Source organism: Coffea eugenioides, chromosome 10, assembly GCF_003713205.1.
Source record: "Coffea eugenioides isolate CCC68of chromosome 10, Ceug_1.0, whole genome shotgun sequence".
NCBI lineage: Eukaryota > Viridiplantae > Streptophyta > Magnoliopsida > Gentianales > Rubiaceae > Coffea > Coffea eugenioides.
Genome location: NC_040044.1, coordinates 19233418 through 19247034, shown reverse-complemented (window position 1 = coordinate 19247034; position 13617 = coordinate 19233418). Strand labels below are relative to the sequence as shown.

The 13617-nt window shown below is 35.9% G+C and overlaps 1 protein-coding gene across 2 annotated transcripts; it reads right to left on the bottom strand.

The window, feature by feature from the left end:
- Positions 1-7198: 7198 nt before the first annotated feature.
- Positions 7199-9442, bottom strand: LOC113749928. Of its 2 annotated transcripts, XM_027293807.1 has the most exons (9): positions 9337-9442; positions 9027-9233; positions 8833-8922; positions 8636-8731; positions 8253-8558; positions 8086-8169; positions 7849-7980; positions 7640-7694; positions 7199-7375 (listed from the first exon to the last, which is right to left on the bottom strand). In XM_027293807.1, exons 3-8 carry the CDS (start codon positions 8878-8880, stop codon positions 7641-7643), a joined length of 720 nt encoding a protein of 239 aa, XP_027149608.1. In that variant the 5' UTR covers positions 8881-8922; positions 9027-9233; positions 9337-9442; the 3' UTR covers positions 7199-7375; position 7640. The 2 variants fall into 2 exon arrangements, with proteins under 2 accessions (XP_027149608.1, XP_027149609.1); XM_027293808.1 differs by lacking the exon at positions 7199-7375 and having other exon boundaries at positions 7486-7694.
- Between the last annotated feature and the right edge of the window lie 4175 nt (positions 9443-13617).

Sequence of the window (13617 nt, the reverse complement as noted above, 5' to 3'; positions counted from 1 at the left end):
AGAACAAACATAATTTACACAAATTTCACCTTTTTGAACAAGATCTCGAATAAAGTGGTGCTTTATATCTATATGCTTTGTCCTAGAATGTTGAATTGGATTTTTGGTCAAATTAATAGCACTAGTGTTATCACAGAATATAGGCATGCAGTCATATAACAATCCAAAATCATTCAAGGTATGCTTCATCCATAAAAGTTGAGCACAACATGCACTAGCGGCAATATATTCCGCTTCGGTTGTAGACAAAGATATTGCATTTTGCTTTTTGCTAAACCAAGAAACTAAGCAATTACCAAGAAAGTGACAAGTTCCACTAGTACTTTTTCTGTCCACACGACAACCACCAAAATCCGCATCCGAATATCCATATAAAGCAAATTCACAAGATCTAGCATACCAAAGACCATAGTCTAATGTACCTTTCAAATACCTAAAAATTCTTTTAACAGCATTTAAATGTGATTCTTTTGGACAAGATTGAAATCTAGCACACAAGCAAACAGCAAACATAATATCAGGTCTACTTGCGGTTAAATAGAGTAAGCTTCCGATCATACCTCTATAGTGCTTTTCATCCACATGATTACCTTCTTCATCTTTGTCAAGTTTTGTAGAAGTGCACATTGGAGTTCCAACTTGCTTTGAGTCTTCCATGCCAAACTTTTTCAGCAATTCCTTGGTATATTTTGCTTGATTTATAAAAATTCCCTCAAGGGCTTGATGTATTTGAAGTCCAAGGAAGAAATTTAATTCTCCCATCATACTCATTTCAAATTCACTTTGCATAGTGGTGGAAAAATCCTTGCATAGATACTCATTAGTAGCACCAAAAATAATATCATCAACATATATTTGCACAATAAGAAGGTCATTTAACACTTGCTTAGTAAACAGTGTGGTGTCCACAAAACCTCTTTTGAAACCATTTTCAATCAAGAAACCACTTAATCTTTCATACCAAGCTCTTGGAGCCTGTTTTAAACCATATAATGCTTTAGATAGTTTAAACACATGACTTGGAAATTTTGTATTTTCAAAACCGGGGGGTTGATCCACATATACTTCTTGATCAATAAAACCATTTAAAAAGGCACTTTTAACATCCATTTGAAACAATTTGAAACCTTTGAAACAAGCAAAAGCAAGAAGCATTCTAATAGATTCTAATCTTGCTACGGGAGCAAATGTTTCATCAAAATCAATTCCTTCTTCTTGTGCATATCCTTTAGCAACTAATCTGGCTTTATTCCTTATAACAACACCTTTATCATCCAATTTATTTCTAAATATCCACTTTGTGCCAATGATAGGTTGATTTTGAGGTCTATCAACAAGTGTCCAAACCTTATTTCTCTCAAATTGGTTAAGTTCCTCTTGCATAGCCAAAATCCAGTTATCATCCTTTAAAGCATCATTGATGTTTTTGGGTTCAAAAAGAGAAACTAAAGCAAAATTGTCTATCAATATTCTAGATGAAGAACGAGTCTTTACCTTTTCGGATGGATCACCAATTATAAGCTCTCTTGGATGATTTTGGCTGAATTTCCAAGCATTGGGAAGGTCTTTGACTGAATCATCATTCTCATCTTCATCACCCTTTTCTTGATCATTATGAGCTTCATCCATCATTTCCATTGCTGCTGGTTTAGATATTCCTTCATCACCAATTTTCAGCTTTTCCATTCCCTCACGAACACCTACATCATCATCCTCACACGAACTTTTGGAATTATCATCATTAGTTTCATCAAATGTTATGTGAATGGCTTCTTCTATCACAAGAGTCCTTCTATTAAAGACTCTATATCCTCTTTTGTTCTCACAATAACCCAAAAATATTCCTTCATCAGATTTTTTCTCAAACTTACCAAGATGATCCTTTAAATTTAAAATAAAACATTTACAACCAAAGACTTTGAAATATCCAACCGTAGGTTTTTTATCAAAAATCAGTTCATAAGAAGTCTTATTCAAGATGGGTCTCAAAAGGATTCTGTTCATCACATAACATGCAGTGTTTACCGCTTCAGCCCAAAGGTATTTTGGCAAACTACATTCACTTAACATAGTTCTAGCAGCCTCTTGTAGTGTCCTATTTTTCCTTTCTACAACACCATTTTGTTGTGGAGTTCTAGCAATTGAAAACTCATGTGTTATGCTATTATGATCACAGAAATCTGGAAAACCACAATACTTGAACTCCGTTCCATTATCACTTCTAATCCTAACAATTTTTAAGCCAAGCAGATTTTGCACTTTAGCAAACAATGAAGTGAAATTCTTGAAGGCATCATCCTTATGAGCAAGAAATATCACCCAAGTATATCTAGAATAATCATCCACAATCACAAAGCAGTATTTCTTACCTCCCAAGCTAGTGATCTGAATAGGACCAAATAAGTCAAGATGCAAGAGTTCTAAAGGTTTAGAAGTTGAAACACACTTCTTTGGTTTAAAAGAAACTTTTGTTTGCTTTCCAAATTGACATGCATCACAAATTTTATCCTTTTCAAAACATATTTTTGGCAAACCTCTAACCAGCTCCTTTTTCGAAATTTCCTTTAGTAAATCCATGTTAAAATGACAAAGTCTCCTATGCCACAACCAAGGATCTTCATTTGAAGCTTTAAGACATTTGAGGCTAGAAGAATCAATTTTATCAAGAACCACAATATATATGTCGTTAAACCTCTTACCTTTGAACACAGCATTATATTTGGAATCAAGCACAATGCATTCATGTTTTTTAAACAACACATTCAAGTCTTTGTCACACAATTGACTAACACTAAGCAAGTTATAACCTAAATTATCAACTAAGAGCACATTATGAACAAAAGTTTCACCATCCTTACCAACATCACCTATTCCAATTGTCTTAGCTTTCACATCATCACCGAATGTCACCTTACCACTTGATTTTGATTTTAGCTTTATGAACAAAGAGGGATCACCGGTCATATGCCTTGAGCAGCCGCTATCAATAAACCATTTGGACTTGTTTGAGCCTTTTTCCTGAAAAGAGAAAATGTTTGGTACCCTTTTTAATTTTTGGGTCCACAATAGTTAGCATTGTATCTTACTAACCACATGCATTTTATCCCTCTGTTCAGATTTCTTTTCACATAGCAATCTCCTTTCAAATGCCCTTTTTGACAACAAAAATCACACATAATGGAAGAGTCCTTAACATGTACTGGTTTGACATATCTCAATCCATTTCTTCTATATGTAGTGAAACCATGTGCATTTTTGTTGCGTGCTAATGTTCTTTGATGAGCAGTAAGAAAGGTAGATGACATGTTCTTTTTGAGAAAATCTTGTTTTCTAGCTTTCAAAGTGTCATCCAAGTTGTCCATCCTTTTTTTCAAATCACAATGTCTTTCCTTCAGCATTCTACAAATATTTGTCTTTCTATCAAGCTCATTTTGAACATTAAATCCGGCTCTTACAAGACAATCATTGTCAGTCTTTAGTTGCTTATTTTGTTGAAGAAGACTTGTATTTTCATGAATGAGAAAAGTAATTTTCTGTTTTAGCTGCTTGTTTTTATCATAAGATTCCTTCAAGACATTATGCAGGTTTTCAACAAAGGATTCAAGATCATCATCTTCTTCATCATCACTTTCAGATTGAGAGTGTATGGAAGTTACCTCATTATCTCCAATAGCCATGAAGGCCATTTGAGCTGATTCTTCCTCTTCTTCAACTTCCCCTTCAGAGTTGCATTCATTCCAAGTAATCTGGAAGTTGTTGAATCTTGGCTTTCGATCAGCTTTCCCATCTTTCATTTTCTTCATGGGGCATTCGTTTGCATAGTGTCCAGGCTGTCCACATTCATAGCATTTATCCACTAGCTTCTTGTTGAATTCTTGTTTTCCTTTGTTCCTTGCATTTGATGAATAATTTTGAAATTGATTGCTAGGACCTCCCTTTCTAAACTTCCTTTTATTCAAGATTCTCTTGAAACCTCTTGTGATGAGAGCAAGATCATTATCATCACCATCTGAGTCTTCATCATCCAAGTGAGCTGGATCATCTTCACTTTGAGTAGTCTTCAGAGCAATATTTCTCTTTGCTCTAGCATCCTCTTCCTCCTGCACTTTAGATTTCAGTTTCAACTCATAAGAGGTTAGTGAGTTAATGAGAGATTCAATAGGCACAGAATTTAAATCCTTAGCCTCCTCTATTGCAGTCACTTTATTTTCCCATTCTTTGCCCAATGCATTGAGAATTTTCCTGTTCTTCTCTCCCAAGGTGTACTCTTTGCCCAACACCTCGAGATCTTTGATCAAGTCATTGAACCTGCAATACATTTTGTCAATATCCTCAAGAGGTTCAATTTTAAATGATTCATACTTTGTGACCAAGATAGCCTTTTTCTGTTCTCTCACGTTGTCACCACCCTCATGGATTTCTCTTAGCTTATCCCACATTTCTTTGGCTGATTTACAGCCTTTTACTCTAATTGATTCATTTGAATCTAAGGCACTATAAAGAACATTCATGGCTTTGGCATTCAATGTGAGATTAGTCCTATCTTGAGCATTCATTTCAGCTCTTCTTTTTGGCCGAAGCAACCCTGTATCTGCATCAAGAAAGTTAGCTTCATGCGGTCCTTCACTCACAATAAACCATAGCTCAATATCAATAGATTGCAAAAAGATAATCATCCTTTCTTTCCAGCTAACATAATTGGAGCCACTGAACATGGGAGGCCTAGTAACAGATTGCCCCTCAACAAACATAGCATGACTGGTTGTCATCTTTACTCCAAGCCGTTAGAGCTTAATCTCTAGGAGACCAAGCTCTGATACCAATTGTAAGGCCCAAAGACAACCTAAGAGGGGGGGTGAATTAGGTTGATTAAAATCTTAATCAAATTTATGCAATTTTTGGCTTAATAAAAATTTACCTTCTTTTCTAGTAATAATCAATCAAGTAGATTAGAAGAAGAGAGCAATATTGATTCGAAAAACAAGTATAGATAAGCAATGAGAATTTTATTAAACAAAAAGAATAAGATAGAATATCAAACCGATTGTCTACCAAGCTTTCCTCAAACTTGAAGACCAATCACTAGGTTGAGCAACTTCTCTTTGATGAAAGATGATCAACTAGATGTACAATGGAGGGAGCACTTCCTCCTTGCCCTAAGCCTCACTTAGTCAAGCTAAGAAGTTTTACAATCACTCAGATAACCCTCAACAAAGCTACACTAATGAAACTTTCAACCACAAGAGAAAAGCTCACAAGAAATTCACACCACTTGGAGAACAAATCTAGCTTTGGAGACTATTTTCTAGCTAAAATAACTCTTGAGATCTTGTAAACAAAGTGTGCAAAAGTCCTCTTCTGAATCAGAATCGTTTGTATTTAAAGGGAGCCAAAATGAGCTTCATTAATACTTCCAACGGATAGAAGGCAGATGAAGAGTCAGCTAGCCGTTGGATCTGTCGGACGTCCGACGTCTTAGTCATCGTCCGATCCCATCGTCCGAAACTCAGTCAAGTTGTTGTTCGGACGTCCGATGGTATTTTATCGTCCGAGCTTCTGTGTCCGAACGTCGTCCAGAGAGTTATCAAATCTTCGTGGAATTTTTAGGACGTCCAATGAGATTGATGTGCGTCCGAAGCATGCGTCCGATCCTTCAGGACGTCCGATGCTTCCTTACGAGCGTCCGACAGAGTCTTGGCAGAGAGTCATCAACATTTTGTGGAATTTTTAGGACGTCCGACACGTTCGATGTGATTCCGAGGAGTACGTCCGATCCATCCGGACGTCCGATGCTTCCTCATGAGCGTCCGACAGAATCTTCTTCTTAATGATCTTCATCCTTTCGGACGTCCGACCAATTCCTTAGGACGTCCGACATGAGTGTCCTGTTTTTGCTTCTTCTTTTGGTTGATTTTCAATTCTTGACATATTCGTACCTGATTCTTTGATAGGCAGAAAACACTTATATTTGAAGAGAGTTAAACAAACATTTCAAAGACCTTTGTGATCATCAAAATCAAGAATAACAAAATTATATCTAAAATCCTTGCAAATAGACTAAAGAAAGTGCTGGATGTGTGCATCAGTAGAAATCAAGCAACTTTTGTCCTTGGTAGGCAAATTTTAGATAATGTCGTTATTTCTCACAAATTTCTTCACTACTTAAAAAAAATGGCAAGGAAGAAATGGATTTTTTTGCTTTGCAATTAAACATGTCTAAAGCTTATGATAGATTAGAGTGGAAGTTCTTGGAGGAAATAATGAAACGAATGGGCTTCTGTGACAAGTGGATCAGCCGGATAATGAATTGCTTCAAAACAGTTATCTATTCTTTCAATGTTAATGGTGAGATAAAAGGCCATGTAACCCCCAATGAGAGGAATCAGACAAGAAGATCCCTTATCTCCTTATATGTTGTTATTATCCTCAGAAGGTTTCACCAACTTGCTCGAGAAGAAAGTAGAAAGGGAAAGAAAGATCACAGGGATGAAGATTTGCAGGCAAGGACCAACAATCACTCACTTATTTTTTTGCAGATGACTCCCTTATCTTTAGCAAAGCAGATCCCAAAGAAGCAGAAGAGTTTATGGAGTAAAGCTAGTAAAGGAGTTCTACTCAAGGCAATAATTATGGCAATGCCCACCTATGCAATGTCTTGCTTCAAACTACCAGTTAGATTATGCAAAGAACTGAGTCAAATGATGTCTAACTACTGGTAGGGAAAGGAAAATGGGAAAAGGAAGATGCATTGGTGCTCGTGCCAAAAGTTAACCTTGGATAGAAAAAGTTGTGGTTCACTACAAGAAAACTGACTTTTCACGACGCCAGAAATGTGCTGCAAAAAGTCTAAAAACCGCCGCGAAAACCTTTTTGCGGCACAAATGCGACGGAATTAAATTGTATCACAAAAGTAGCCGTTACAAAAGAAAACGACACAATTTTTCAACATGTCGCATGCATTTGCATCACTCTTTGTGACGCCAATTTGAGTGTCACCACTCTACTTGCGGTACAAAAAATGCGCTATAAAATGTCCACAATGTCATGCAACAAAAACTTGCGTCGCAAAAAAGTCACCAATATAAAGACCAGAAATCAATTTTTTCATGGTACAATAATTATCATGCTCAAATATCCTAAAATCAAATATTATAACAAAATATAGTTCCACAATACACTAGAATAAAGTATCATACATTGTTTTAGTCAAATTCTACAAACTTTATCATTTAATATTGTTCGCTCCAATTACAAGATGTTTCATATATTCCAAAATGTGCTTGTCTTCAAAAGTACAACACTTCATCATACATCTCTCAAAAACATCTTCATATCTCCCAATCCGCGTGCTTCCTATGTACCATCAAGTCCAGGGCTGCAAAGTGTATTCTATTAGTCTCCTGCTCATATAACCCCAGCCCATTAAGCATGAAGAAAACGTTAATATAACAATAGATACTGAAACGGAATTTGTAATTCAACCTTTTCACAGACACTGAAAATTAAGACCACTTCTACTACATTATGTCCCATAAATAGCTGGCTAAATCTTAACAAAAACAGCTCGTCTTCCCAATCATACAAATACTCAATGGAAAACTTGACAGAATAGAGTTATTTCCAGAAACTTTTCCAGTACCTCAAGCAAGTCGTTTGCAAGTAGTCCTGCTCCTTTTCTTCTTTGTATGGTGGTTCTGATATAACAAAAGACTAGTCAATTAAATATCAACAAGGAGCTCATGCACAAATAGTCATCAACAAGGAAGTCATGCACAATTCAATATCAACAAGGAACTCAGCAAAATTGGTCTTCTATAGAAGGACCAACTCAAAGTACGCATATTATACCTCAAGAATATCAGCAATTGAAGAAACTTTTTTATTCATTTCACACTTGTTTATTTCAGCATCATTTGTTCCAACTTCCTTGTACATTTCAGCATCATTTGTTCCAACTTCCCTGTTCATTCTATCACCAACCTGTTACATTATCAACAAAGTGTGAAGAAAAGAAAATCAGGCCATAGCTGCTGATATTTCAGAGAGTTTGAACACAAAATCGAATTGTATGAATTAATATACAACCTCTAATGAGTCTGAAATTTGAGATTGTTTTGCTGCATTCATTTCTCTTCTTTGGAGTGATGCCAAGTCACATGTGGATGCCCTCTGGAAGAACAAAGATAAATAGTAACTAAAGCAATAAAAAAATTAGAAAAACTATAATATTTAACAAAATAGTTATCCCAAACCATTCTTGCTTCAAATTGAGCAATCAACTCCTCCTTAAAATCTGCCAATTTCGAATTCATTTCTTCTCGTAGTTCACCACGTATGATTTCCACTTTCTCATTCACTGCATCCTCAAATGCTTTCTTTTGTCCATCATTCATGTTATCTGACATCCTATACACGTCTTTTGGAGTCGCACCTACCCCATAAGTTCGAAGACGACCTGGTTTTTCAGGTCCAAGAATATTTTCATAGAGTATATCTTTCACAAAATTATCATCCCTGGATGTCTCTGGCAGTTTTTGTATTTCCTCATTCATAGTTGCCTAAATTGAAAAACAGACAGAAGAAAGAATTATTTATGAAGTAAAACCAATAAAAAGTGACTAAAAGCTATTCTTACAATTGTTTGTGAAGTCAACTCATCCATTTGTTTTCCTTGTCTTGAATGAATAAAAACGTCTAGTTTCGAAGGCTCTTTTCCAGTTTTAATCCGAAGCTGCCACATATTCAATGTACAAACTAAAGTGTTAATATTTCTAAATAAGACTATGTTCCAGAAAAAATTGCTAGAAACATAAGCATTAGAATTTAATATACCTCTTCCCTGAGGTTCACATGATCTTTTCGCCCTGTTCGATGTGGCATCTTTTATTTTTTTCGATTCTTGCTATTAATCTTGCTTTGCTTCTAATTATGTACAAAACAGAAAAAGGTAGTTAACAACACATCAAAATCATAATAGCACTAGAATTTAATTCAAAAGCAAAAGAGATGTGACAATAAATACATGCCTTGACATCTTCTGAGCTCCAATAATCAACCAAAATAGGCCATTGATCCTCCTCAACTCTTGCAGGACAGTGTGCTAATAGCCATGACCTGTGCCTCCTATAAGGAGTGAAATACATGCTCTTGACTTTTGATTTCCAATTTCTCCACAATTTGCTAACCCTTATCATTTGTACTTTCTTGCATGTATCATCAATATTTGTATTTCTCTATCAAAAATTACAAAACAAAAGTTTAAACATTCACAAGCTACAAGATTGTATGAAATAAAAAGAAAAAAATGTTGCTAACTTTGATAGTGAGTCAAAATACCTTAATATCTTCCCAAAATCTCTCCTTAGATCCTTCAGGCATGGCCCTCCAATCTGTGTACGTGAGTGGTAATTTATTACCATCCTTTACTAAGATTCCTACTTGACTTATATACTATGTAGCATTAGGACCAATTACTTGGCCCCGTGCATTCCAAACTAACTCCAATTTCTTTCCACCACCCCAACCAGCACTTCGTCTGGCTAGTCCTCTACCATTATTGTCTCCTGTGTACAAAAAACACATACACATACAAAAGAAGAAATTGTGATTCATATAATTTTTTTATGAATATTATACAAAGCTTATAATAAGGAATGCTAGACTCAAAACTATTTGTGGTAATCTTTTCTTTTCCAACCGACCTTCTTCACTAGAATCATCATCATCAAAAGTACCATCAAAGACATCCTCTATGTCTTCTGAATCATATGAAGAACCTGATCCAGCTTCAGAATCATTGTTATCAAAGGAATCTGGTTGCTCACGATGGTCTACTAGTGGTTGAGAATGAAAGCCTTGACCGATATGTGAATTAGGATGGGAATTTAGTTGAGAATCAGCCTTGGAGTTCAACTGATATGATTTGGCTTTAGAGTTGAACTGAGAAGCAGAAATAAAGCTAGAATTGGAGTCATGTGATTTCGCTTGACAATTAGGTCGAGAAACAGAGTTTGAGCTAGATGTAGGGTCTATGCATATTCCAGGCATTGCCCCAATGAATTTATGTGCTGGAGGCTTTGAATAATGATTTGGGTGAATCTGATAAGATTGAGAGCTTGACTGTGAAACAGGGTTCAAACTATTAGTGGACTCAATATGCGCTCCGGACATTGGCCCAACAACTTTGCGGGGCCCCTTCATACTTGGTGCCATGGAAAACCTATAAAAGCAGCTTCTGATTTTTGAAGGCAAAGTTAAGTAAGATGATTAATTTTACTGGCTTTTTTTAGAAACCAATCACATAATTCAGCAAGAGAGTGTTGTATCATCTTACTTTTGGAGTTTAAATTTCTAAAATCTACAAACACAAAGAATATATTCATATTAAGGAACGATAACCCAATGAAACCAGCATTACCAACTTGCTAATATGAACATAAGGAATCATAAATTGACATCCAAGGCAGTGAAAATGATCCCACAATTAATATTTTTCATACTAATCAATAACTTCATCTAATATTGGCATTCTAAACTTCATATAACAAAATGTTAGGATTATATTCCAAAATTAGAGTCAATCATCAGCCTTGTCTCCTTGTTGGGCTTTATCAAAAAAATCATCATCATCACTTGTATCATCAATCGTATTGTCAATCCTAAGATTATCCTCATCAGAGAAGAATCCATCATCAACGTCAGCAACGTGTGCCTTGGATTTTGTAGTTTGTGCATCAAGTATAACTCCATCAACACCTTCCCTAACCCATGAAACATTACTATCCTCAGAATTATTGTTATTAACATGTTGCCAAGCAGAATGCTCATCCTAGATATCTTCACATATGTTAATTTCTGGATCAATAATGAAAAGATCTCGAGGGGTCATCTTGACAACTATATTCCATTCAGGTTCCAATGCATCCCGAACATACCAAGTTTGCTGTGCTTGAGAGGCAAGGATGAAAGGCTCATCATTCTTCGTGTTTTGCTTGTACAATATATGATCAAAGTTAACAAGTGTGAAGTTGTGTTCATCTTGTTTCATTCCAGTGACATTATCAACCCAATCACACTTGAACATCACAAATTTAATGTCATTTGAGTATCTCAACTCAACAATATCCACTAAGACCCCATAGTATTCTAAAATTCCAGATATAGGGTTCTTATCCTTTGTACTAGCGAAACTATTGGCACTAGCATTCACAAATACACCACTATTTTGATTGCTAGCAAGCTACAATTGCAAGGCAGATAAATATGATGGTTATGGGCAATTTAGATAGTTAGATTGCTGTTCAACTATGTACAAGAACTTGTATACTGTATTGAAAAAGACATAATCCGGACAAAAGTGGCAAAAAAAAAGGAGAAGTAACAAATGCATGACAACATAACAATCTACACAGAAGTCCAAATTTTCAAACTGAAACTCTAGAATTCCACCTTAAATCACATTAAGTCTCAAATAATTGAAAAAACCCATTAAAATCCACATTTAAAAATCATATAGTCGTTCTCCATCTTAACCCAAAAAAAAGCATAAATAACTCAAGTTGACCATTACTAATCACTAAATTCCTCTTCGTTTTTTGGGAGAACTGATAGTTCTTATTTAATATTAGGAATACTCCACATAGAATCAAGATAAGAAAGCTTTCAAAGTTTCCAAACGATAATCAAGCACTAGCATGTGCAGTACTATAACTCACAAGCAACAAGCAACATATTGGTCAAACAACCACTAAAGATGAAATCATAACCAGAATGACGCATAACGAAGGACAATGAAGATGTGATATTATGAGAACAACATCTTAGCTTGTAACAAAAAGCAAAAAGTAGTCACTGAAACGAAACGGCATATGCATACGATGTGGTATATCCAAATCAGGTAAGAGAAGAGGATAAAAAAAGCAAGCAAATTAAGTATGAGACCAGATAGCCCCAGAAATTTAGGAGGAGACAAACAAAGGAATGTCAGAGCAATTAATCAGCAATATTGATAGCAAATACCACAAGTTGAAATGAGTAAAGTGAAAATATCACAAAGAAATTGAGATTAATTACCTCGCTAGTACAGCTTCAAAAGTTTCGCTCAAATTAGATTGGTTTCATCAGTGGAGACTTGGATAAGAACAGAAGAAGAGAAAAAAGTGCACCGATTTTGATAGAACACGGCATCGTCTTTGATAAAACAATACTTCAGGTGCTATTGCTACTTCTCGTCATCGCTATTAATTGTAAAAACATCCTGTGTCAATCTGCTAAAGGATTAAGTAATTACCTGTTTCATGAAAAATAGAGAGATAGAATGAGAAATTAGGGATGAGCAGAGGCAAAATCGAAAGTTTTGGAAGAGAAATTTGAGGCATAGGTTCTCGGACTATAGAAGAAATTTAGAAAAATTGAGAGGGGAGAAGAAGTGGGAGGACTGAGAAAATGGAAAGATTACTTACCATGAATATGATTCAGCAATTATTCGTTTAATGCTTGGACAGCTCACAACAACGACATCGTTTAGTTGCGCAATTAGTGGTGGAATTTAATTGTGCCGTTAATTTGACACGAAAAGCCAAATACGGGGTCAATATTTCAGCATAATCAAAATAATACCACTTTATTGCAGCAAATTAGCTATGTGCCGCATTGAAAGTGCCGCAAATGGCCAATTCTGTTGTAGTGGTTTAGGCTTCAGAGACCTATAGAATTTCAACAAAGCTATGCTAGGTAAGCAAATCTGGAGTCTCATAACAATGCCCAACTTAAAGTGATGAAAACAAAATACTACCCAAAGGAGACAATCTTCGACTGTAAGGCCCAAAACAATGCATCATGGATTTGTCAAAGTCTAATGGTAGTGAGAGAGGATGTGCAGAAGGGCACCAGGAAGAAAATAGGGTATGGGAGAAGTACAAAAATTTGGAATGACATTTGGATACCAAAGAATCCCCAAGGGAAGTGATAGTGAGAGAGGATGTGCAGAAGGGCACCAGGAAGAAAATAGTGTATGAGAGAAGTACAAAAATTTGGAACGACATTTGGATACCAAAGAATCCCCAACGGAAGCTTGTGTCAACTAGACCTCAAAATTGTTAAGTACAGAAAGTGGAAGACCTGATCCAAGACTTCAAATGTTAGTGTTCAGGCTATTTAATGAAGAAGAGGCCAAGAGAATTCTGAGAATACCCACAAGTCTGGCTAACAGGGAGGATTGTCATTTCTGGATACATAATGCAAATGGCTAGTACACGATTGCATTAGGTTACAAGAAACTTAGCATGCAAGAAAGAAATCAATGCCAAAAAGGGCAGCCAGGAGAAGAATCCAGCTTGGAAGAAAAACACCTCTGGAAACACCTATGAAAATTCAATGCAATGCACAAGTTGAAGATCTTCATTTGGAAATGTTTGAATAAAGCTTTACCATTGAATAAAGTTATTTTCAATAGAACAAAGAAGGGATCTCCAATATGTGAAAGCTGTGGTAAAGACATAGAAACAATGGAACATCTGCTCTTTCACAGCAGAATTGCTGAGGAAGTTTGGCACCTATCACCAGTGAAACGGGATGGAATTGAAGACCAAAGAGGGAACTTTAAAAGATGGTGGAATG